The sequence below is a fragment of the Nicotiana attenuata genome, chromosome 7 (assembly GCF_001879085.1).
Source record: "Nicotiana attenuata strain UT chromosome 7, NIATTr2, whole genome shotgun sequence".
In the NCBI taxonomy this organism is placed as follows: Eukaryota; Viridiplantae; Streptophyta; class Magnoliopsida; order Solanales; family Solanaceae; genus Nicotiana; species Nicotiana attenuata.
In genome coordinates, this window is record NC_031995.1 from 109,054,403 (window position 1) to 109,079,317 (window position 24,915).

At 34.9% G+C, this 24,915-nt stretch overlaps 1 protein-coding gene across 1 annotated transcript; it reads right to left on the minus strand.

The window, feature by feature from the left end:
- LOC109229683 (splicing factor 3A subunit 2-like) lies at window positions 2,333–15,138 on the minus strand. Its single transcript, XM_019395212.1, has 6 exons — window positions 14,758–15,138; window positions 6,442–6,518; window positions 3,540–3,605; window positions 3,302–3,376; window positions 3,135–3,209; window positions 2,333–3,014 (listed from the first exon to the last, which is right to left on the minus strand). Exons 1-6 carry the CDS (start codon window positions 15,077–15,079, stop codon window positions 2,586–2,588), a joined length of 1,044 nt encoding a protein of 347 aa, XP_019250757.1. The 5' UTR covers window positions 15,080–15,138; the 3' UTR covers window positions 2,333–2,585.

Genomic DNA, 24,915 nt, shown 5'->3' on the forward strand with positions numbered 1-24,915 from the left:
CACGCCCAACTATGCCTTATAAAAAGGACAATGCGGTCGTTGCAAATATAATCCGGTTTACAAGTCCGGAGTCGAATCCCACAGAGAACTAAGGTTTAGCTACAGCTGTTCACTATCACCAAGAAGACAAGCTTGAACAATTCCTAACCTATAGATATTAAGATTCTTGTGTTTAACTACTTAACTAACAAATTAAAATAGTAAATTAACAACTAACGATACTGAGGGTTAGAGAAAAGATTAAGGAGGTCTAGAGTTATGATTTCCCCAATTGTCGGAATCCTTCCCGCTATGTCTTCTATAATTTCGCCTAAGTATTCTCTACCGATCATGAGCACTCTTATTGCCGTAAATCTCTCCCGAGTAATTACGACAATTTACTAGACGCACTCTCCCGAGCTACGCTAGCTGGCTTTTAATACAGCTCACTTCAGATCGCACCCAAGGCTTCGTTATCCCTAATCCCGCCTTTAAACCCTCGGTTATTGATCCCTCATATACTCTGGGAGTGGTGTTGTTCAACAACTACCTAAATATGCACTCTCTCCCGAGTTATGCATACTAAATAGGCACGGCTAATTGAGAGCTCTTCAATCAACCACAATATAAACGTAGTTGAACAAATAGAGAAAAGCTATGGCTCAATTATATAAAAACATAACAAGAATTTATCCTACAAAAGGTTCTATCAAAACTCTAGATAACAAATTAGCTATTCATAATAGTATGTAAAACTACAATACTAAAAGTCATAACCAACAATGAAAAATAGGAAGAGGAAGGAAAAACTCGTAGAAGAATTCTCCGCCTTGCTCCCAATGTGTTCTTGCCTCCAAGGGTGTTGTCTAACCCTAAAGTAATGTCTCCTCGCCTCCTTAGGTCTAATTTGTGTCCAAAATATGTCCCCTTCTTGTTCTTGGCCGGCCTCCTTTGTTTTATATAGGGTTTAGGACTTAAAATCCCATGTTTTACACTTTAGCCCCTGAAATTTACGCTTCCCACCGCGGTTTCACCGCGATCGCGGTGGAACCGCGGCCAAACGCCCTCGCGGATTCTTCATTCTTCAGAAACTGCCTTCCACCGCGGTTCTGCCGCGATCGCGGCAAAACCGCGATTTTTCACACTGTTCCGTTTGGAATTTGGAAAAACGTAAAACATGAAAGTTGTAGCCCTTTGAGTTAGCTTTCCAACCATATATTGTGGAGACCAAATGGAGTTCTGAGCAAAAGGTTATGTCTATTTTACTAGACAGTGCGCAATATGCCTCCTCAAGTCTTCGTTCGTACTTAATTATCAAATTTGACCCCCGAACACGATCCCGGCTTAATTCCTTGAGCTTTTACTCAGACTTCAAAGCTTCAAATCACTTAAATTCATTCCATAACATCTATATAGCTCGGAATCACACCTACAAGGCATAAAACACACAATTAGTGCAAAACACTAGCGATTAAAGCGCAAACTCAATTAAAGTGCAGTAAATTCGAGTGTAATAAGCGACTAAAATATGCAATTATAGCCTATCATCATGGGTGAAGCCTAGAAGTCAGATCAAGGAGGAAAAAGAAAATAAGACACAAGATTTGATCATCTATTTGTTGAAAACTCGTGCTTAGGAGTTAGGAATACCTAAAACGGTTGATCTTTTTAATTCTTTGAATTGGGCTGGCGGATAGGTATTCTCGTGGAAGAAATTCAAAAATAGCCAGATTTACAAGTGGTCATTAAAAAATAGCCATAGTTTCAAAAGTAACGAAATTTAGCCACTTTTTATGTAAAGATAAATCTGAACGAAAACACTGTTCAAAGTACGCAAATACTCCAGTATAATATACTGGAGTTCCAGCATAAGTATACTAGTACTCCAGTACAAATATACTGGAATTTCAGTATAATATACTGGTCCAGCATAATATATAGGATATTATATTGGAACTTTTCGAATGTTGGAGTTGGTGCACTGATCTCCAATATATTATGCTGAACTTTCCGTCTTGCAGCAAAATAGTGTATTTTTCAATGACTTTGCAAACGTTGGCTATTTTTCAATTATCAGTCCAAAAACTAGCTAGCCCGTGCTATTTTTACTGTTCTCGTAAGAGGAATCCAAGAAGAAATAGCAGTGACCACTGTCAAATAGATTCTTCCAATAAATTATTTCCAGGGTCAAATAGAGTGCTCGGGGAATAGGATAAAGCTCTGAGCTGAAATCTAGTTTCAAGGGGTTGAGGTCGATTTCTTATTGTTACTTTATGTGCCGTGCTATTACTAGCATGTGCATTTACTAAATCCACCCAATTCCCCCTTCATATATAATGACCTGATGCCAAGATTTAAAATCTGTAACAGATTGCTTTCTTTTGATGCAGCATACAAACTACTTTGTAATAAAGCCGGTATTCTATTACATCTACCTCCAAAGACTTTGAGACGAAACAGCTAAAAGATAGAACAGTTTCGGTCAACATAGCATGATTTCTGTTAGGGCCTAACCTGCATCTGACCCTTAATACAACAACTGAGCTGCAGACGTCGAAATTACCAAAAAAATGAACTAAATTGCTACGTAATATGGCCTCAGCTCATCAACCCATGTTGGGTGGTGGAGGTGGTGGGCGCATTCCTTGTCCTTGCATCTGTTGGCCTGGAAAACCATGTGGAGGCATCATTGGAGGTCTCCCCATGTGTCCACCTGGAGTGAAATTAGCCATTGCGCCACCACCAACTGGAGGAGGTGGTGGAGCAGGTAAGTTACCTCCTGGTGGCATAGGTCTTGGTCCGTTGCCCATAGGGGGAGGGGGTGGAGGCATAGACCCAGGGGCAGATGGTGGCCCTCTGGGTGGATTCGGAGCTCCAGGGGGGAGACCATGTGGTGGTGGTGGGGGCGGCGGTGGAGCTTGGGGTGGTGGAGGTAGAGGCCTGGATGGGGCACCAGGTGCTGCTGTCCCATTTGCTGCAGGAGCAGGTGGTGGTTTGTTGGTCTCTGGCGGCTTAGTCTTGAAGTATAATTGCAACTGAAATAGATTCACCCAGAAAAGAGTTGGAGGTTTTACCATGAAGAAATTAGTAAATTTTGGAAAACCTGTTGAGTAGGTGCCTTACAAGTTTGTAATTCAAAAAGTGAGAAGACTTACAGTGAACATTTTCGAGTCTGGATCCCAATGTGAAAAGAACTTGGGAGTTGATTTGTCAATCTCAGTGCTTGGAACCTGAATAATGCAAAGGAATCAGTTCCATGATCAAATAACCAACAGTGGAAACAAGGTTGGAAAGACTATGTTCGGCTATGGGAAAAAGTTACCTTAAATGAAATGATCTCATATGGTTCAGCAGCGAACAGAAGAAACTGATATCTTTTGTCAAATGGTTGGATTTTCTGTCCAAAAGGAAAGAGATACAGAAGATTAATACCTAGTTAATCTTCAAAAGATAAAAAACTACTTATTCTTCCACATGTAATTCCAGAGAATAGGAAATTGAATAGTACTCTGTTAGAAACAGTAGAACCACTCAAGAAAAGGATATTTTGAGATACAAACCTGCTCGAAGGAGGACATGAATCGGTGCCTTGGCTTTGTATTGTCTTCAATCTCAGGATATTCAATCTGCACCATAGCCAAAGACATGAAACTATTAGTTTTATTTTGATAAAGTTTAGTTTAAAGTCATGAAACTATTAGCAAGTACAAACTTCTATAAAGTAAGAAAAAGGGGAAAACCACAGAAAAATGGAGGGTAAATTTGACCAGCAAAGACTCCTTTGGTACTTGACGAAATGCACATGTAATACTGTAAACGTGCATTTCTTGCAATCCGCACTTCTCTATTACAATATATACTTTGAGTATGTGACCACAGGTTGGTGCACTATAATAGCCAAAAGAAAATAATGCAAGCAACCCACAGTTAGTCCAAGTATTACTACTCCCTCCTTTTCATTTTGTGTCTTATTTTCCTTTTTAGTCTCTTTAAAAAAGAATGCACCTTTCGGCACCCAGGGGTATGGTAAATGAAGTGGGTGAGCACCATGGGGTTTCAATTCAAATCTCAGCGGATGCAAAAACACTAGGCGATTTCTTCCCATCTGTCCAAGTCTTGGTGGACAAAGTTGCTGGTACTTGTTGCTAGTGGGAGGTAGTAGACTGGCAGGTATCCCATGGAATTAGTCGAGGTGCGCGCAAGGCCGCAAGCTGGCCCGGACACCACAATTATTACAAAAATACCTCTTTCTATATTTAGTAATTTAAAATTCAATGTTCCCATTTTACCTTTAGTGACACTCCCTCATAGGAATGACATGACATGTTTAAGACCACAAAATTCACAAGGGTATTTTTAGTATATTAGTCAAAAGCTTGTTTACATTCTTAAACTCCGTGACTGTCAAACCAAGACAAATAAAATCAAATTTATTTTGATTAGAAACCTACTGCTAGTCCAACTATTTAACCATATTCTAGCATTATGACATTTTTAGCTCAAAATCTGGATAAGTCCTTCTGCTGCCTTATTTTACTGGTTCACCTTCATACAACAATCGAGAAGCCATGCATTGCAACCAGAGTATAGGACTTGGTCACTATGTTGCTACTTGTTACACTATCCTCCAAAGCTTTGAAAGACAATGAGAGTTGATGTTATTTTCTACTTTCTATTTTTTGGGCAAAGCAACAAGCCAAAAATATGCAGCCCAGCTGTGTAACCCAGACGCTTTTTGTAGATATCAGTAGATACCTCCTTTCTCAAATACTCCCACAACTGCAGCCTGCGCATCGGTCTTTAACACAGATTCTTTTGAAAAAACAGACATCTTCCATCTGATAAATTTCTCTCGTTTCTCATACCTCAGCAATCAATATGGTAGCTTACAAGTGGAAATCATCTAAACTCAAGAGCCAAGTTGCTCTGAATGAGACTATACACGGCTAGTCAAATCCACATTCTAACAAAGTAAAACTATTCCAAAATACTCTCTCCGCTTCAATTTATGTGTCTTACTGAGCACGAAGTTTAAGATTGTAAGGAAGACTTCAATCTTGTGGTCTTAAATTAAATTTAAAGGTGTGTATAACATTCAAAAAAAATTCGTTACATATTGTGGTCTTACATGCCATGTCATTTCTAAAAGGGAGTGCCGTTTAGAATAAAGTAGGAATGCTCGAATTAAAAACTTAAAATTATAGATATGTGACATTCTTTATGAAATTGACTAAAAAGAAAAATAATTCACAAAAATTGAGATAGGCAGTATTGATTAGGTCAAATTGCTACAGCTACTGTAGGAACCATCTCATATCCATCTAACCATAAAAAGGTGTGTTCCAAAATACGAGCATGACAAGCAGATCAAATTTACATTGAGAAAAACGAAAACAAGAAAAGGCTTATTGATCCAACCGGTCTGTCCATTTCATAGCACGCGACAGGGAAATAGGGAGCCTAAATTACTTTAGCCGAACAATCATATGCTTCAAAAGCAAAGTACATTTTGTGGAGTTCACTAGAACACATAATCTATCAAAACAGCAAATCAATGTAGATTTTCCTCTTTTTTTATAAGGTAAATTGTATTAATCAAAAGAGAAAACTCCCGTATACAAGAAGTATACCAAAAAGTAGAGTCAATGTAGATTTTCCTAACTCGTCCTTTTTAAACATATCATACAACAACCTAATAAACTGAAATAGTAAATCTTTAATATACAATAAACTAAAATTATTTCAAAACCAAAGTCATTTTGCAACTTTTTTTTGGATATACTAATTACTAAACCCCACCGCCCTCTCCTCAAAATCCCACTTCCCACGAGCCAAATGGTGGCCTTCCCACTTTGCTCCCTCAACGAATCGAACCCCCAAACTCATGGTTGAAGGAGGAGAGCTACTTCCCCTAGGCTATCTCCCCCTTGTCTCATTTTACACTTCCAAATGATAGTTCTGAAGTTCTTCAATTCCACAGTGAAAAAGATTTGACTTCCACCACATGTAAGAAATAATGTTATGCTATTCGAACAAGTAGGAATTTCTGAAGGAACATGAACCATCGACAGAAAAAAAAAAATGAACAATAGCCTTGAACAATGTTGTCAAAGGCCAAAAGCGCAAAAAAACTCTAAAGTCATTGGGGCTTTAAGCACAAAGCTAAAATAAAACGTGGGAAGAGAGCGCAAATGGAGAAAATATACAAATATGTATGTGTAGTACAAGAATAATAATTATAGGCAAGAATAAAAAATACATGGATAACGGAGTTGAATTTTTTTTTTTTTAACCATAAAGTGAAATATAAATTGTTTAGAGCCTTGATGACGACACTGAAGTGCCCGCTAAGGGAGGTTTGTGCCTCACTTCAGGGCTTAAGCGCGCCTTTGACAACACCGACCTTAAATTGGCAGCAGATGCATTGTTGAAAGTAAAAGAGACAGAAATGGAAAATCTAACCTGGAATAGAAGAGATCGTTGTTTCGTCTCTGGATCAAATTGCTTGGTTACTCGGTAGCCAGGCCTACCAATTTTAACTGCAGATCCAACCCCGTTAAAAAAAATTAGCATATGACGACACTCAAGAATTAAGGAAAATGGATAATCAGCCATCTACAAAATATATCAATTTCTCAACATGAAAGATAGTCAAACTATGATAAATATTCATGGCATTAATTTATTTGCACCCACATTAATGCGGTTCTTATGCTTTCCTGAGCCGAGGGTCTATTGGAAACAACCTCTCTATCTATCCTGCGTACACACTACCCTCCCCAGACCTCACGTTGTGGGATAATACTGGGTATTGTTGTTGTTGTAATATATTTGCTCCCAGGTAAAAGACCAAATAGTTATAGATGATCCATAAAACAAAACCCAAGAATGACTGTACCACTACTATAAGATCTATCTCTTGAGGACAAAGAGCACATCAAGGGGGAAATTCTTGATTTTTATCGGAATCTATACACTGAAGCTGAACAATGGAGACCTACAGCTAGATTTGATGATCTAGCCACTCAGTCAGAGGAAGGCAGGGTCTGGTTTTACAATGGCATTTTTTCAAAAGGCTTGGGGGATCATTAAAAACGAGCTAATGGCTGCTTTACAATTTTTCCATCATAATTGCCACATGGGGCGGTCTTGCAATGCTTCCTTCGTTGCCTTGATCCCCAAAAAGAAGGGAGCTATTGAGCTTAAAGATTATAGACCAATCCGCCTGACTGGTAGTCTATATAAAATAGTTGCTAAGATCCTAGCAGAAAGGTTCAAGAAGGTGATAGGTGATTTGGTCTCCGGGCATCAAAATGCGTTTATGAAGGGCAGACAGATCACTGATGCAGCCCTCATTGCAATGAGGTTCTGGATTGCCAACTTAAGAGTGGTAAGTCGGGTATTCTATGCAAACTGGATGTGGAGAAGGCCTTTGATAAGCTAAACTGGTCTTATCTCTCAGTGTTGTGAAGAGCGTGAAGCGAGGAAAAGCGACAACTCTCATTTCACGAGAAGCGAGAAGCGAAGCGCTCGCTTTTTTTAAGTGAAGCGAAATTTAAAAGAAAAATTAAAATAAATACTGCGTAAACAACACATGTAATTGTAAGCAAATGTTCAATACTTCAATTAAAAAACTAAAGAGTAGCATCAATTAAAGCACAAAATGAGCATCCTATTCTTCTACAAGATTGTCAAATTCTTGTATTCCACTATCATTATTATATCAATAAATGATATAAAAAATTGGGCAGAAATTGAGGGCAGAAACTGGAAAAATTGGGCAGAAATTTTCTGAGAAAGAACTGAAGGTAAAAAAAAAAAATTCCCCATCATTTCGACGCTTTTTGGACGTTTAGAAAGAATAAGAAAAAGAAGAAGAAGACTGAAAATCAAAAGTAGAAGAAGCAGATCATACCTGTACTGTTGAAAAAGAAGAACAACCCTTGGAACTTGAGATAATTTCATAAATCTGAAGTTTATGAAGAAGAGAAGAAGAAGTCGCTGCTCTTGTTGAAGAAAAACCTAGTCTCGCTGCTGTTTCTGGACTCCAGACAGTGTTTACGGTTTACAATAGGGCTTGGGTTAATAAAATAGGGCTTGGGTTAATTTTAGACAAAGAAGCGGTCGCTTCTTCCCGCTTCTCGCTTTTTACGGAGAAGCGGTCGCTTTATCGTATCAGAGTCGCTTCAAAGACCTGACCTGCCCGCCTCGCTTCGCTTCTCGCTTAAAGCGATGAAGCGAGCGCTTTTTTAATCACTGTTATCTCTTAGCAGTTCTCAAGAAGAAGGGCTTTGGGAATAGGTGGCTAAAGTGGATTAAGTTTTGCATCACTATAGTAAAATATTCAGTTCTTGTTAACAGGGACCGGTGGGTTTTTTCTCTCCACAGAGGGGTTTGAGATAGGGTGATCCTCTCTCACCTTTCCTCTTTATTTTGGCAATGGAGGGTCTGAGCAAGATGCTTGACAAAGCCAAACAACTACAGTGGCTCAATGGTTTTCATGTAAGCCTAAATCCTGAGATTTCTCTCTCTGTCTCCCATCTTTTATACGCAGATGATACACTCATTTTTCTGTGGGGCAGAGAGATCTCAAGTATTATATCTCAATCTCACATTACAACTTTTTGAGGCTATCTCAGGCTTGCATATCAATATGTTGAAAAGCAAGGTATATCCAGTCAACAATGTCCCCAACCTTGATGAATTAGCCGGAATTCTATCTTGTGATATAGCTGCACTACCAACTACATATTTGGGACTCCCACTTGGTGCTAAATTTAAATCAACTGAAGTTTGGAGTGGTGTGATTGAGAAGTTTGAAACAAAGTTAGCCTCTTGGCAGAGACAATACCTTTCTATGGGGAGAAGATTGACACTCATTAATAGTGTATTGGATAGTATTCCTACTTATCTCATGTCTCTGATTCCAATTCCGAACAAGGTAGTCAAGCAGTTGGATAAAATCAGAAGAACCTTCCTCTGGGAAGGAGGCGGCAAGGGTCACAAACTTCACTTAGTCAAATGGTCAAAAGTTACCATGCCAAAGCAACTTGGTGGACTAGGTGGTATCAGGGACCTCAACATACATAACAAGTGCATGCTTATGAAGTGGCTATGGAGATATTGTCAAGAAGGGAATACGCTATGGAAACAGGTGGTAACTGCAATTCATGGATCTCAAAGCCACTGGTGCACCAATCTGTCAAGAAGACCATATGGAGTTGGGCCTTGGAAATTTATCAGGAAACTTTGGAATAAATTCTCTATGAATACCTCTTTCAAGTTAGGAAATGGCATCAACATCAGGTTTTGGAAGGATAGATGGTTACAAGGGACTGTCCTAATGAATGAATTCTCAGACCTCTACCAGATAGCTAATGATCAAGATTCCTCTATCTCTCAGAATTGGCAAGACAATTGCTGGCAAATCCAATTCAGAAGGGACTTCCAAGACCGGGAAATTCCACAGTTGTTGAGTCTCCTGGCTAAATTAGAGGGATACTCAGTCAACCACAACATTGCTGACAATATTAAGTGGATGGATGGCCTCTACTCGGTGAAAGCAGGGTACTCTCGTTTAGGCTCAACTAATGAAATCATTGATAGATGGCCTTGGAAGTACATCTGAAAGACAAGTCTTCCCCCAAAGATCATTTGCTTCAGCTGGATAGCCCTTAGTGAATCTTGTTTAACACAAGACAACCTTAACAGAAGAGGTATGCCAATTGTTAACAGATGCTTTATGTGCCGGCAACATCCAGAGTCCACGAACACCTTTTGCTACATTGCTCAGTTGCCTCAGACATATGGTGCATGTTTCTTTCTATCTTTGGTCTCAGTTGGGTCATGCCACAAAGCATCAGAGAAGTCTATGAATGCTGGTCTGGTTGGAAAGTTGATAGAGTCATCAGGAAAGTCTGGCACATGATCCCTGCTTGTATCTTTTGGTGTGTCTGGACAAAAAGGAATGGCAGATGTTTTGATGGGATATCAACTCCAACACACACTTAAAGCTAGATGTCTCCTTTGGTTATTTAGTTGGCAGTATTTAGCCCTTGTAGACTGCCATATTAACTTTTTGGATTTTGTCAGCTCTTTTGCTTTAGCCTAGTATTTCTTTTCTTTTTTGTATCAAAGCTGACTCTTTCCCCCTCTTGTACTTCTTGCATCTTCTTGATGCCTTTTTCTATAAAACTCATTACTTCATCAAAAAAAAAAAATCTATCTCTTACTGGAAATTACAATTCTTGATTATTTCAATACACTATTTTGCTACAATATTTAAGGAACCTAGGTCAAGTATATTTTGCGAGAAGGTGGATTACTTTCTTATTTTTTTAGGATAATCGGATTAGCTTGCTTGCACTTTGCCTATTCTACCGTCTATAACTCTTTGTCCACCAAATCTTATGCGGATGAGAAGATATCACCTAATTTTTTTTGGATTTGAAGCAGTGTTGTCAAAAGCTCATTTGAGGCGCGCTTAAGCCCTGAAGCTCAAAAAAGCTCCGGGTATGCGCTTCGCCTCACTTAGGCTGCGCTTTAGCAAGCAAGGCACTAAAGCCCATACTTCATTGCCAGTAAGTTCTATCTTGAATAGAGTGGTACAAAATCTATATTATTATAAAAGCATGAATACAATGTCGGTTTACCAAAATAACCTTATAATATTAAGCATAATAACTCACAATAAAAGGACATAATCGGAATTTTAGACATTGGCCTTATAATCCTATTAGTTTTAGGACATATACCACACCTATAGGAGTCCTATTAGTATACTTACTTTCGGGCATAGACATCTAATACTACATGTTAGCATGCATGTAAACCTTATACGTTAGATTTTTTTTTATAGTATTTTGGTTGACTAAATTGGAGTACTATTGGGTCTTAGCAAAAGATTGTAACGTAAAATTTCCTATTAAAATGTTTTGTCGTCTTACAAATTAGGTTTTGGCTCATCCAAAAAGGTCGTGATGCTTTTGATCAGTACCTTTTAATTTATTAAAAGGTGAAAAGGAAATCAACGATAATTAATTTTTGTCTTTATGAAAATTAAAGTTAATAAATTAATCTATCTATATCTATATTTATCTATCTATCTATCTATATTTATTATAAAAGCATGAATACAATATCGATTTATAAAAATAACCTTATAATATTAAGCAGAATAACAGGACATAACCGGAATTCTAGACATTAGCCTTATAATCCTATTAGTTTTAGGACATACATCACACATTAGGAATTCTACATGATATCCTTAAGGAGTCCTATTAGTATAATTACTTTCGGCATAGACATATAATACTACATGTTAACATGTAAACTAATACCTTTAGGAACACGTTAGGTTTTCTTTTGGAATAATTACTTTCCGGATAGAGACATATTTTTAGTCGTGTAATTCTATTACTTTTACGATATACTTTTTAAAAAATTTCATTACTAATTTAATTTGAAAACCTATTATAATGTCCTATTACTAATTTAATTTGAAAACGTATTTTATTGTTCAAATCCATTTAGAAAAAGAATAACCTATATCTATCTATATCTATCTATATCTATATCTATATCTATATTATTATAAAAGCATGAATACATTTACCAAAATAGCCCTAAAATATAGCTAGAGTATTGGACATAATTGTAATATTTCCTTTTGTATCCGATTTGGTTTTTAATATAGTTTAGGCTTTTTTTTTCCAACAAAAATATATTAATGTAGCCCTTGTGTAGGAAGATTCATAGGATTCCAACTTACATTCCAAAACCTAATGATATACAAACCTATTCAAGTTTTATAAATATCTTTATGAATTCTATTGATAATTAACCACAAAGAAAATAACACTCTTGTGCATACTTCTATTCGAATTGAATTTATTATGTGCTATTGATCTTATTTTATGATTTGAAAGATAAAATATTTTAAGAAATAGTTCAATATTAGATAATATTAGATAAAAATGGTAATTAATATTAGATAATATTGTAATATTTAAGAATCAAATATTTAAAACTTTGAATTCAACTAAAAGTAATATTATATTTGTACCTTTAGGCCGCTAAACCTGTATTTTGGGAATTCCAACAATAAACTCTAGACTTTGCTAATAATCTATGTCTATATTATCTATTCATCTATCTATCTATATCTATATTATTATAAAAGCCTGAATATATTGTCGGTTTACAAAAATAACCTTATAATATTAAGCATAATAACTCACAATAAAAGGACATAACTGAAATTCTAGACATTTGTAATCCTATTAGTTTTAGAACATAATACTATAAGTTAGGAATCCTACATGATTACATTTAGGATTCCTATTAGTATAATTAGTTTAGAGCATAGACATATAATACTACATGTTAGAATGTAAACCTAATACATTTGGGAACACGTTAGATTTTCTATTAGTATAATTACTTTTGGGATACAGACATATTTTAAGTCATGTAATCCTATTACTTTTAGGATATACTTCTTAAAAATTTCTATTACTAATTTAATTTGAAAACCTATTATGATGTGCTATTACACTTTAATTTGAGAGTGTATTATATTGTTCAAATTCATTTAGAAAAAGGAGAGCCTATATTATTATAAAACATGAATACAATATTGATAGACCAAAATAATACTAAAATATTAAATATAAAAACTCATAGGTAAAGAACATAACTAAATTAAAATAACATAGTTTTTGGACTACATGACCTTCTATTAAATTTTTTAATATTTAATATTTTAAAATTAAATTTATCTATTAACTTCTTATTAAAAATATGTAGGAAGGTTTAATAAAATTAATTTCATGAGAATTCTCCATATTGACACTACATTACCACTCCATAATATCTAATACTAAGGGAAAATAAAGGTAATATTAAATGGACTGCACAAGCCGTTAAAATTGAGAAAAATATCCCCATAATATATTTTTATATTATATTTAAACTGTTTTCCTAATCAAATAATATATTTTTAATCAATTATTGAAAAATATACCAAATTATTAAACAACAACTAAGAAAATATTTAAAAATATAAATGTGTGAGAAATAGAAAGAAAAATTGTTGGTAAGAGTCAATACCACTAATGATTCTGCAAACATAAAGATCTAAACGTGAAATGCCAGATCGATCTTTTTACTCTTTGAAAAGAAAATTTATGGTGGATAAAATTATAATTAAGATTAAATCTTTAAATATGAGATGAACTAATAATAAGAATCTGAGATGAACTAATAGCAGAGCAACAATGCTAAATTTATAAGGAAAGCAAAATTGATAATATGTGATGAAGCGCTTATGGCTAATGTTAAATGATCGAAACAATTGCCCCTGGAGATATATTGAATACCAGTGAACCATTTGGTGAAAAACTAATGGCTTGGAAGATGATTTCTGTCATGTACTATCAATAATTACAAAATCAACGAAATGAGAGACTGTAAAAATTAGCTTTCCAAAATTATACTTATGACCTCAAATAAAAAAGATTTAACTGACAAGGATAATTTTCGGTATGTTTATATTTTGCAATTATAATAAATAAAGCACAAGGATAAACTTCCTAAATATTAGACTATATTTATCACAATATATTTTCTTGCACGAACAACTATACGTTGCACTTTCAAGAGGAATGAATATCAATATCGACAACAAGAGTTCTGGTTATGACAGAGCAACCAAAGCATTAGAAGGAAACATACACACAAAAAAATCATCTACAAAGAAGTGTTCGGTAAGATACCATCAAATTAAATACTTTTAAATTATAATACGTAATTATCTAACTAACATGACTAAATTGATCATTTTGTAAGTTCTGATAATGTCCTTTTATTTTGAATTCACATATCATGCTAATGTAATAATATTTTTCAGCTTTCAGATGATCATTTAAATGGTTAAACCATCACGTGTCATTATTAACGTGCAACGCACGTTCGTAGATACTAGTAATAAATATAATTGGCTAAAAGATATTATTAATTTTTAAGGAAATCATTTTAAATGAACTTGTTAATTTTTTTTCTTGCATTACATATATATTTTATTTTTTTCTTCATTGCGCTTTTTTTAACTAAAGCCCATACTTTAATTACGCTTTGCGCTTAAAGCCCTTGTAGACCTGGAGCGCTTTCTTACGCTTTTCGCCTTTGACAACACTGATTTGAAGCATGGATTCCCATGGCAATCTTTTTATAACTTTATCCATCCCGGGTGCTAGAAGATAAATTAACCGTAGGAAGTAAATTTTTTAAAAACTCTTTCAATCTAACCAAGATCTTATGGCACGTAATTGTGACTTGCTTTTTACAATGATGGCGTCAGGCGAAATTACACTCAACTCACGGTGGTACCACCAGTAGAACTCCTCCCATCAAGGCTTAAGCAAATGGAATTAAACTTTTTGCCTCAACTGGAATCAACTCTAGTCTCCCATGCTTTCCTTCCCACTTCATTAACTGTTATGCCACACCCTTAGGTGTGGTCAGAGATAGAGCCAGGATTTGAAGCTTATTGGTTCGAGCTTCTATTCCTGGGTGCAGTACATAATGGTGGCTAAGGGTAAATAAACAAATATAATGTTAAACCCTAAATCCTATTCCTAATTCAACAAATAACAATAACACTAAAATCTCTTACATATCACCAAAATTAAGTCCCAAATTCAAATAACACAACTCATCTACTGATAAAAATTACTGTAGAACATGAAAAAAAGCCGATTTTAATTGAGTCATTACCGTTTCTTTTGAGAGCGACTTTGCGCTTATGAGGCTGAGGTTGAGCGGGAGCATCCTTAGCTTCACGAGCAGCTCTTTTAGCTAAATTAGTCTGATGTCGTTTCCCTTGCGTGTGCGCTAAGTAATTCCCTTCGTTGTTGTGCAACGTTAAGCAAAGTTTACATTCATAGCTTCCCAGATGGTTTCGCATGAAGTAAGGATCTTTTGCTAGGTCTATGGTTTCTAAGGCCAGCCTCCGCAGCCGTTCGCGGCGGTCGATGGCTTCGTTCTGGGCGGAGGCGGCGCCGCCGCTTCCCGGCTTGGAACCCCATTCTCTGTCCATTTCGTCTTCGTCACAAAATCCGACTCGAAGAGCTACAGATGTAAGAGTAAAATTGATGTTGTATAGAGCGCGGCTGGTTCAGATGGATCGGGTAAGTATCAGTTGGATAACCAGGCCCATGGAATCGGGAGAAATTAAAAAATAGCCAGAATAGTCATTCAAAAATAGCTACAGTTTCAAAAGTAATCGAAATTCAGCCACTTTTCATGTAAAATAAATCTGAATGAAAATACTGTTCAAAATTCAGAAAAATGCTCCAATATAATATACTGGAGTACCAGCATAAGTATATACTGGAGTTCCAGTAATATACCGGTCCAGCATAATATACTGGAGATTGAAGCACCGGTTTTCCAATCTCCAGTATATTATACTGGAACTTCCGCATGTTGGAATTCCAGCATGATATGTTGGAAGTTCATACACAGGTGCATTGATCTCCAGTATATTATACTGGAACTTTCCGTGTTGCAGCAAAATAGTAGCTATTATTCAATGACTTTGTAAACTCTGGCTATTTTTGAATGACCAGTCCGAAAACTGGCTAGCCCGTGCTATTCATTAGAGTAACTGTTCACTTTTTCTATTCGGTATACATGAATTATACACTAATTATATACCGGTTATATATATATATATATATATATATATATATATATATATATATTATACATTTGTTATCTATTTTGATTAATACAATTGCATGATCAGCTATTTAGGTTAATTTTTCTTTTCTTCCTTTCAGCCTATATCATATAACTTTGAACTTTAATATATTTACAAATACTCAGTTAGCTATGAAATACTAATTTCTTCGCTCGTTATTTTTTTTTAAAAAAAAATCACAACAAAAAGCTAAAGATGTTCAACATTAAAAAACAACTTCATTTTCTACAAACTATTTTTCAACTTTAAATATATTATTGTTTAATTTCAACTTGGATATTGTCTAGATGCCTACTTAAGTTGAAAACCTTTCCCTTTCTCCATTTTTTTTGCTCAATTTGGTTTAAATTACATGACACTCCTTTTATTTTAAAAAACATTCGAAAACTTTTGGCACCATTTCAGTTTTGATATTGTTTTCACAACTTTCAAGAACATTCTAAAATTGGGAGTATTTTCACCAAATGATCTTTCTAGAGGTCACTTTTTAAATTATGTTCCTGCTGGCTTAGTTACTTTTTTGCAGACAAGTTTAGTCCATTGGATTAATAGAAGACATAATTTAAATAGTGGTCGCAAAAAAGGCCATTTCTGCAAATGTCCCGGCTAATTGGACATAGGACTTGGTCTCCAGACTTTCGGTTAATATTCATAGGAAGTGCACGGTTAGCCACTAATAACACATGTATTTACTTTTAAGCCACTGTTTAAAATGTCTTTAGTCTTTAGCCATTGCTTTAATAAACTTTACCTGCCCGGACGAAAACACCCTTCTGCTCATAAAAGTTCAGGACTAAGTGTCCTTAACTTTTGAACTTGCAACTCTAAGTTCGGTACTTCAGGACTACATGTCCTTAACTTTTGAACTTGCAACTCTAAGTTCAGGACTTCAGGACTACATGTCCTTAACTTTTGAACTTGGAACTCGAAGTTCAGGACCACCTGTCCTTAAGTTCTGTGCTTGTAACTCTAAGTTAAGGACTACTTGTCCTTAACTTTTGAACTTGTAAGTCTAAGTTCAGGACCTATTGTCCTTAACTTTTGAGCTTGTTAGTCTAAGTTTAAGACCAAGTGTCCTTAACTTTTGAACTTGTAACTGTAAGTTCAGGACCAAGTGTCCTTAACTTTTGAGCTTGTTAGTCTATGTTCAGGACCTATTGTCCTTAACTTTTGAGTTTGTTAGTCTAAGTTCAGGACCTATTGTCCTTAACTTTTAGGCTTCTTAGCCTAAGTTCAGGACCTATTGTCCTTAACTTTTGAGCTTGTTAGTCTAAGTTTAGGACTTCAGGACCTATTGTCCTTAACTTTTGAATTTGTAACTGTAAGTTCAGGACCTTTTGTCGTTAACTTTTGAGCTTGTTAGTCTAAGTTAAGGACCAAGTGTCCTTAACTTTTGAACTTGTAATTCTAAGTTCAGGACCAAGAGTCCTTAACTTTTGAACTTGGAACTCGAAGTTCAGAACCAAGTGTCCTTAACTTTTGACCTTGTAATTGTAAGTTCAGGATCCATAACATAGCAGAAAACCAAACGTTACTGATAAAGAGGAGGAGTCTAATAGAGAAAGGATTCCGGCAAAGGTTTTAGCTAGACGATCCAACAAGGAACTCTATGTCTGAACATTTCTTAAATTCCCCACATGTACAGTTACTTAGTGATTCAACTATGTGAACATTTTCCTTGGAAAAAAGGGTCCTTTGAACAGTTGCTAACAACGAACGCCACATCCATTCTCCGGCGACGACAACCTCAATCTCCACGACGAAAAAAAAAGAAATTATAAAATGCAGAGCATACCATAAAACTCCAACACACAAATTGTTAAAGCCTTGAAAACAAGTCTGAGTTGTACCCTTGGAAACTTTTCTGTTGCAGAAAATTGTAACATAAGAAACTTTTTTCTTCGAATGGCTGAAAAAATGGCTCAAAAGTTACTGTAAGTTACTGATATGTGTTAGTCTACAATCAAGATCATAGACGTCGGCGGAGTCCACGGCAGTCGCCGTCTCACAGACGGCGGGACAGTTCTTCTCCCTAACATGAAAGAGATAGAAGAAAGGGTAACACAGTCTTTTCATATTAATTTTAACAGACTGGTGGCTACTATTGCTAAGAATTAAAAATGCTGGATAAAAAGTAAATACCACCTTAAAAAGTGGCTACTCCACAGAATTTTTACTAATATTCATGCTATCAATCATCCGATTATTGAGATATATATACACCATTGGTGGGCAGGGGGGGGCTAGAGATATATCGCGGGTTCGGCCGAACCTAATAATTTCAATCCAAACCCTATATTTTCCTTAAGAAATCTATTGAATATATACAAATTATTAATTTAAAACTGAATAATTTAAACGAGACTAGAATCTCGAACCCATAAACTTTAAATTTTTTTCATGCCTCTATTGATGGGGTTCTTAACCATTTTTTGGGAGGTATAAGCATGAAAAGGAACCATGAGAGTTGAACTAAAAAAATATGAAGACTTGCATGAATCACAACTTTGAAAATAAGTATACGTAGATCTGTTTTCCGACTTGAGAAACAACCACGAATCTATTAATCTATTAATATAGAAAAGGAGAGGCAAATTCATAATATTGTGCCAAGTGCCAAACCGAAAGATCGACACGTGTCAAGATTTAAGACAAAACTCCAATAAGCTAAGAGATTCAAAAAAATTATAAATTATAAAATAGAAAAGTTATTTTGAAGCTTTTAAAGCAATAATATGTTTAAGTTATATTTCCCTTAAGAGTCTCACGTTTGTGCATATCCATGAGTCCCACGTTTTTTGGAGTCCAATGTTTCTTCATCCACGATCATCTAATCAGATTTTTGGACCCCACGTTTCTTCATTAGTTATTTATTAAATTTATTATAAACCTTAATATTCAAGTAAAAAAATTCGTTACAGATAATTTTACATACAAATAGGAAGAAATTAGGGGGAAAAATACTCCACGGTCCTCTTCCCAAACGTGGGCATCAAACTTAACTCCATAACTTAGAAACTATCTCCTACGCTAATAATGTCTCAAACACCTGCTCCTTTTTTGTTTTATTTTCTATTCTATTTCTATTCCCTTTTTTTCTCTGCTTAAAATACAGAAGTTTGCAAATATGGCTACAACACTTCATGAAATCAGTCAAATTTCAAGCAACTCGATGCAATGGAACATCAAAGTTAGAGTCTTTCGAATGTGGAAAATGTCGGATCGTTTCAATCCTGAAAAACCATATTCGATTGAGTTGATTTTACAAAATGCAAGGTAACATATTCAACTTTACATAGTTCTAACATTTTTCTTCTTTTATGGTTTTATGTATAAATTTTTCACAATACAAAGTACACATTGTGAAAAATTATATGTAGTACTAATACTCTGATTCTGTTAACGTTGTATTCACAATTGTGTTTATCAAGTGTTTAACAAAAACGACAGTAATTCAAGTTCTCTATAAAATGTTCTTTAATTGATATGGAACTCACTGTAGAAATTATTATAATTCATCTATAGCCTCGGTTAAACTATTATCCGCAAGTTTGTTATTAAGATGGTTAGGACGAACATAACGAAACTTGACTCATATATGAAACGATTATGTGTAGCATAAATATTTATGTTACAGTACTCATAGTCCGATCAAAATCTAACGAACAAAATGGAAAATGTTTGCGGAAAACAAAGGAATCACCAGTATGCATCTAAGACATATCTTCCACGAAGCAAACTCAATAAATTTGTGATGCAATAGATGTATCTAATAAGATGGATACCATACTACTCTCCTCATCTCATTTAACGAAACATATTTTTGGCTAGAATGTAGAAAATGTTTGACATTTCATATATGCAATTTATTAGCAATATGATACATCCTAATAATGAATCTAATTTTTTTTAGGGTGATTGTATCCAAGCCTCGATTGGGAAGTATGTAATTATATTTTTCCGGACCAAGATACAGGAACTCGGCTTATATCGCATGAACTACTTTGTTGTCGGACCAAACAACCTAAATTTAAAGAATACGACACACACTTTGAGACTGACATTTACACAAAGGAAAACGGTTGAGGAAATAATTGATTCTTTATTTCATATGAATATCTTTAACTTTCGTCCTTTTGATCAGCTAACAAATCAGAATGACGTCGATGAGGCAGAATTAAACAGTAATTCTTCTCTTCCATTATTACCACGTTTTACAAAATTGTCTATCTAACTTTTATATTTAAAGATGTCATTGGTCAGTTTGTGACGTATGAAGATGTTAAGGCCCACAAGCAAGGAGATAACAAAAGTGTCTTTCTCAATGTTACATTCGAAGATGATCAGTAAGTTATTCACCGATACAAACTATACTTTTACAGTTTAATTATTTATATTATTTTGTTGATGAACGATTACCTTGAAACTTATAGGACGAACGGGATTACGGCAACCTTATGGAGTGAACTTGTGGATCATATTCAGCCTCACTTGAATGGAGCTATAGACGAACCTTTGATTGTCGTTTTACAATTTTTGAAACCTCAAAAATTTCGAGGTTTACCAACTTTAATCCTAAATTTAAAATTTAGTTTCAATTTTTTTTATAATTTCTACTTTATGATTTATCTTATCTACAGGTAACTACTCGGTGCATAGTTGTTGGTACTCTACAAAACTTTGGATCAATTCTACTCTGCCGCAATATGTTGAGTTTAAATCTAGGTTTATAAAGGGTGTAATTTTTTTTTCTGTGTACTTACATAATGTTACTAAGATTTATCACTTTTACCACGTTGCGACTTATGCAGATTAGTTGCAACATGTCAATCTAACTGTGAGGGATTACTCAAACAAGCTCTCAACAAAGTTATCTTGTCAGAGATGAGTTAGCTTAAGGAATTGTATCGTTTAAAACTATTACGGATTTAGTTCAGTGTACAGCTTTGAGTTAAATTTAGTATTCAAGTTATATTTACTTTATGTTTTCCCAGTTTAATTTCGAACAATATTTTTGTTCTTAAATAGGAATGTACCTATTGGATTGCTACAAAAGTGGTGAATTTGGAATTACAACGAGGATGGTCATACTTGGCATGCAACAAGTGCACTAAAAAGGTTGAAAAAATTGGGAACAAATTTTTTTATAAGAAATGCAATGAAGAACAATCCTTAAACTATTGACTAATTTTTATTAACTTCAAATTAACTATTTTGTATTGTTAGTTTGTACTAAGATTTTAACTAAGTGAAGCAAAGCTTGCTTCTATTTTTGTGGCACATTCTCCTCATATTCCTCAATAGTTATAGGTGTATGTCACTTTGTGCAAGTGCGAATTATATTGATATTACTTCTTATTTCTTAGGCAGTTGAATTGTTCCCGAAGAAGCTTTGCTATTTGTCACACCTTTATATTATTACTTCTCATTTCGCAAGTACTTGAAATATGGTATTGAAACAAAGTTGTTCTCTCAATTGAAAACTCGACCATCCACTTAAACTACAATTTACTTCTCCTGCTTAAGCTTCATAGTATTGGATAAGTTCAATTAGTTGTAAACAACTTGATTTTTGGAATTGCGAAGATTAAGGAATGAGGAACTAAACCGTGTCATTCGCCACACTCAGGTAATTGTTTAATTTAATTATGCAGAAGAATTTTTTTTTGTCCTTATTAATTGTTAGAGGATACAAAAATATTGCATAAAGAATATGGGGTGAGTTAGAACTGTAATTTGATGTTTGATGTTCATCTCTTTGTAGACATGTATTTTTTGACCCTCCTCGAGATTTTACACATGTTAGCGTTTAAATATTTAGTTTAGGTCTAATATTGCTATTTTAACTAGTTTTGACTCTTTTACTTTATTTTATCATAAAAATAAAAATTACAAAAAATATTTTCACTTTGTTTTCAAGAATATCAGTATTTTTGGTAGTAATATTATTTAAATTTTGCGATGATTTTAATATAATACCATTTTTATTTTTTATTTTTTAGCATAATTTTTAAAAAATACCAAAAATAATTTTAGTTTTAATAGTTAGTTTTATGTGTATAGTTTATTCTAATTAATTAGGGGTGATATGACATTTTTATAGGTACTTTATAATTTTATAAAAGAGGAAGACTTAGACTTTCTTTTTTAGTTTAGTTAATGAATTTCAGATTTTTAAGAAGCCCAATTCGGACCTAGCCCATAATTCCTAAGCCCACCTTTTACCCTAATCTAAAAGACTCCTCCTTCATCTCAAAACCTAGACACATTGAACTAACCCTAGAGAACCAAAAAAACCTAACACAAGAGAGAGCCGCCGGAGACCCCTCCATCACCTCTCCAACACCAGCGACCCCTCTGCTTCTCCACCACAAAAAACGACCACCCCTCCCAGTCGCGATCCTCACCCAAAAAACCCTTGAACACACCTTAGAGCCCCAGCCCCTCCTCTCCAAAGCGCCGCCTGCCAGCCTCCCACCAGTCGCCGGACCTCCTCTCCAGACCTACACGCCGTGAACAACCACCAGCACACCCCCTCGTCGCCGCTCCTTCTTCTTCACCTCACAGCAGACCGGCTGCTGCTCCCTCACCACCAGAAATGGCCGAAAACCGGCGACCACACACACACATACAATAGCGAAAAACAGAGGCAGAGAAATTAAAAAGGAGCGAAGATTTTCTGATTTTGAGCCTTTCTTCTAATTAGGTGTTCATTCACATAAAAGAATCCCAAAAAGAATTATGGTTCCTTTAGTTTGTACTTCCGATTTCTAAACAGAAAACACAAAAAAAAATTATTAGTTTCTTAATCTGGTTTTCAACTATGGATTGCATCTGAGGTGTAGCCGAGGTCGATTTGCTTCAGTTGTTGGTTCGAGTTCATTTCCATTTCCGGCACCAATTCGTTTGTCTTTGTTTCATTCGTCTTTGTTCGGATTTGTCGACATCAAATTTAACCGAAACCTGTAATTTCAGGTCCATCTGTCCCCCTCTTCTCTGTTATTTGCTATGTTACGTTCGTGGTTGTGATTGAAATATGTTGTTGGCCTATTCTCTTCGTTGTGTGCTGGTTTCAAATGTGTTCGTTAAATGACTCAGTTCTGATTTTGGATTTAGTTTTACTATGTTGGATTTGTGCCGAGCGTATGAAGTTTTATGGTGTTGGATTTAGTTTCATTGTATTTGTGATAGAAAATTGATTAAGTAATACTTATAAACCTTTGGTTTTCAGTTGTTATGGTGCATTTGTGAGTTGATCTTCATTTGTTTGATTCTTCGAATCTGATTTCCTTTGGTTTGAATTAATTTCTCGTCTTCTGTTATTGTTGGTAAAATACAATGGAAAGATGTAAAAGGGAAAGAAGCCGACGTGTGATTGGTTTGATTAATTGAAATGTGTCACAGCTTCATTTTACTTTTATTCACATTTTACCTGTATAGATCCGCTAGTAGCATGTTTAGGCCGACCACATTCGGGTAGGCAAATCTTAGGTTGTCTTTATTTCATTTTAATTGAGATGAGAGGTCGTTTCTTTAGTTTATTATTCGGGGAATATCCCGCGAAGTTTGTATATATTTTTATCCGCGGTATACCCCGAAGTATTTGTATTTGGGGGCCACGACGAACTTCGTGGAAAAGTATAGTATATATTAGTATTTAGGATTTTACTTTAATTTTCTTATTTTGTTTTCTTTCGGTTAGGTGGGGACGACCTCGAGCCTCTTGTGTGTTTATTTTTCTTTTTGTGTGTTTTTACCTCAATTTGAATATTCTAAAAGCCAACTTGATCATGTACGCAACCGTACTAGTTACGGGTCTCGGGGAAGGCCTAACATCTTCTCCCCGAGTCAAATGAACCTCCTTATCCTGAATCTCTGGTGCAGACTTAGTTTTGGAGTCCAAAGTATTTTAAAAGGAAAAAATTATTTTTTAAAAAAACGGTGACATGGCACACCGAAACCAATGTCAGAAGGCGACTCTGAAAAGTCCTTTTGAATACAATTCTTTGTCACTTTCTAATTGAAAACCCTTTCGAGCTTTACAAATCCTTTTATTATTTATAAGAGGGTTAGTGAGGTTTTAAAAAGGGGTGTGACACTCTTGATGAGTAACTTCTACTAATTTACTGCTAAACATCCAACTAAGAAAAAAGAAAGAAAAAAACAGCCTGGTAATTAGGATAAAATGTCTACCTGCCGTGAAAAGTTTTAAATTCTATAATTTGGTGCTACAACATTTGCTAAATTACTACAATATTGCATAATTTATGCTAACTTTCTGCAGAAAATAGCATCATCTGTTAGCTAAAGTTTTCATAGAAAATAACATGATTATATATTTTAAAAATTGTTCAAGAAAACCTTTGCAAGTGGTGTATGTGTGATGTATTTGTCTAAACAATGTTAACATATGAACATTATAATTTTTCAACTATTTTCCAAATTTTTGCTTATGATCGCGGGGCAACCCTTAGAGGAGCATTTTCTTGATTCTACTTTTGTTTCAATTTATGGTATTTCGGATTTTGGTAGAGATATTGATACTTGATTGCATCAGTTAGTAAAGAGAAGATAAATTGATTTTAGGAAACTTTTGCAGTTTAAAAGAATAATGCATAGCTTTTCTAAAAATTCAAATTTTATTAGGACTACTTATGAACATGTGAATATGAATGTAGGATAATCATATTTTTCCTCATAAATTGTACTTATACAATGGAACTATAACACAAACTTTCTTCCCTGCAACGGTGCTGAAAAATTTCATACAAAGTTTAACAACTATCATTAATACTCTCGCTTTCTTTTACATATGATTCAGAGAGCAATTGAGCAATTGAATAAAGAAGACTATTATTGTATACTCAAACACCATTTAAGAGACCTATGTGAAAACAGTAAATTGTAGAGACTCCCTAGGGTTGTTATAAGCCTTTGTGATGAAATTCACTATTCCATATGTATACAATGTACTGATAGTGCATTTACATGTTCATACAATAATAGTATCTGCATGTTCCTTTTTGTCTATCGCATTTTTAAAATAATATTTTTGTATGAAAAACTATATTTAATATATTTTGCGCAACATATGGGTACGAATACTAATTAGTAGAATAACTGTAGGCTCAAAATTTTCAACCTATAGAACCAGCTTGTTAATTAGTCAA

Excerpts from the sequence above, each read along its gene's own strand:
- LOC109229683 (XM_019395212.1), bottom strand. The coding sequence starts at position 15,079 with ATGGACAGAGAATGGGGTTCCAAGCCGGGAAGCGGCGGCGCCGCCTCC. Across the intron at positions 3,377-3,539 it reads TCATGTCCTCCTTCGAGCAG|AAAATCCAACCATTTGACAA; the intron begins GTTTGTATCTCA and ends CCTTTTGGACAG. Across the intron at positions 3,015-3,134 it reads CAGACTCGAAAATGTTCACT|TTGCAATTATACTTCAAGAC; the intron begins GTAAGTCTTCTC and ends AATCTATTTCAG.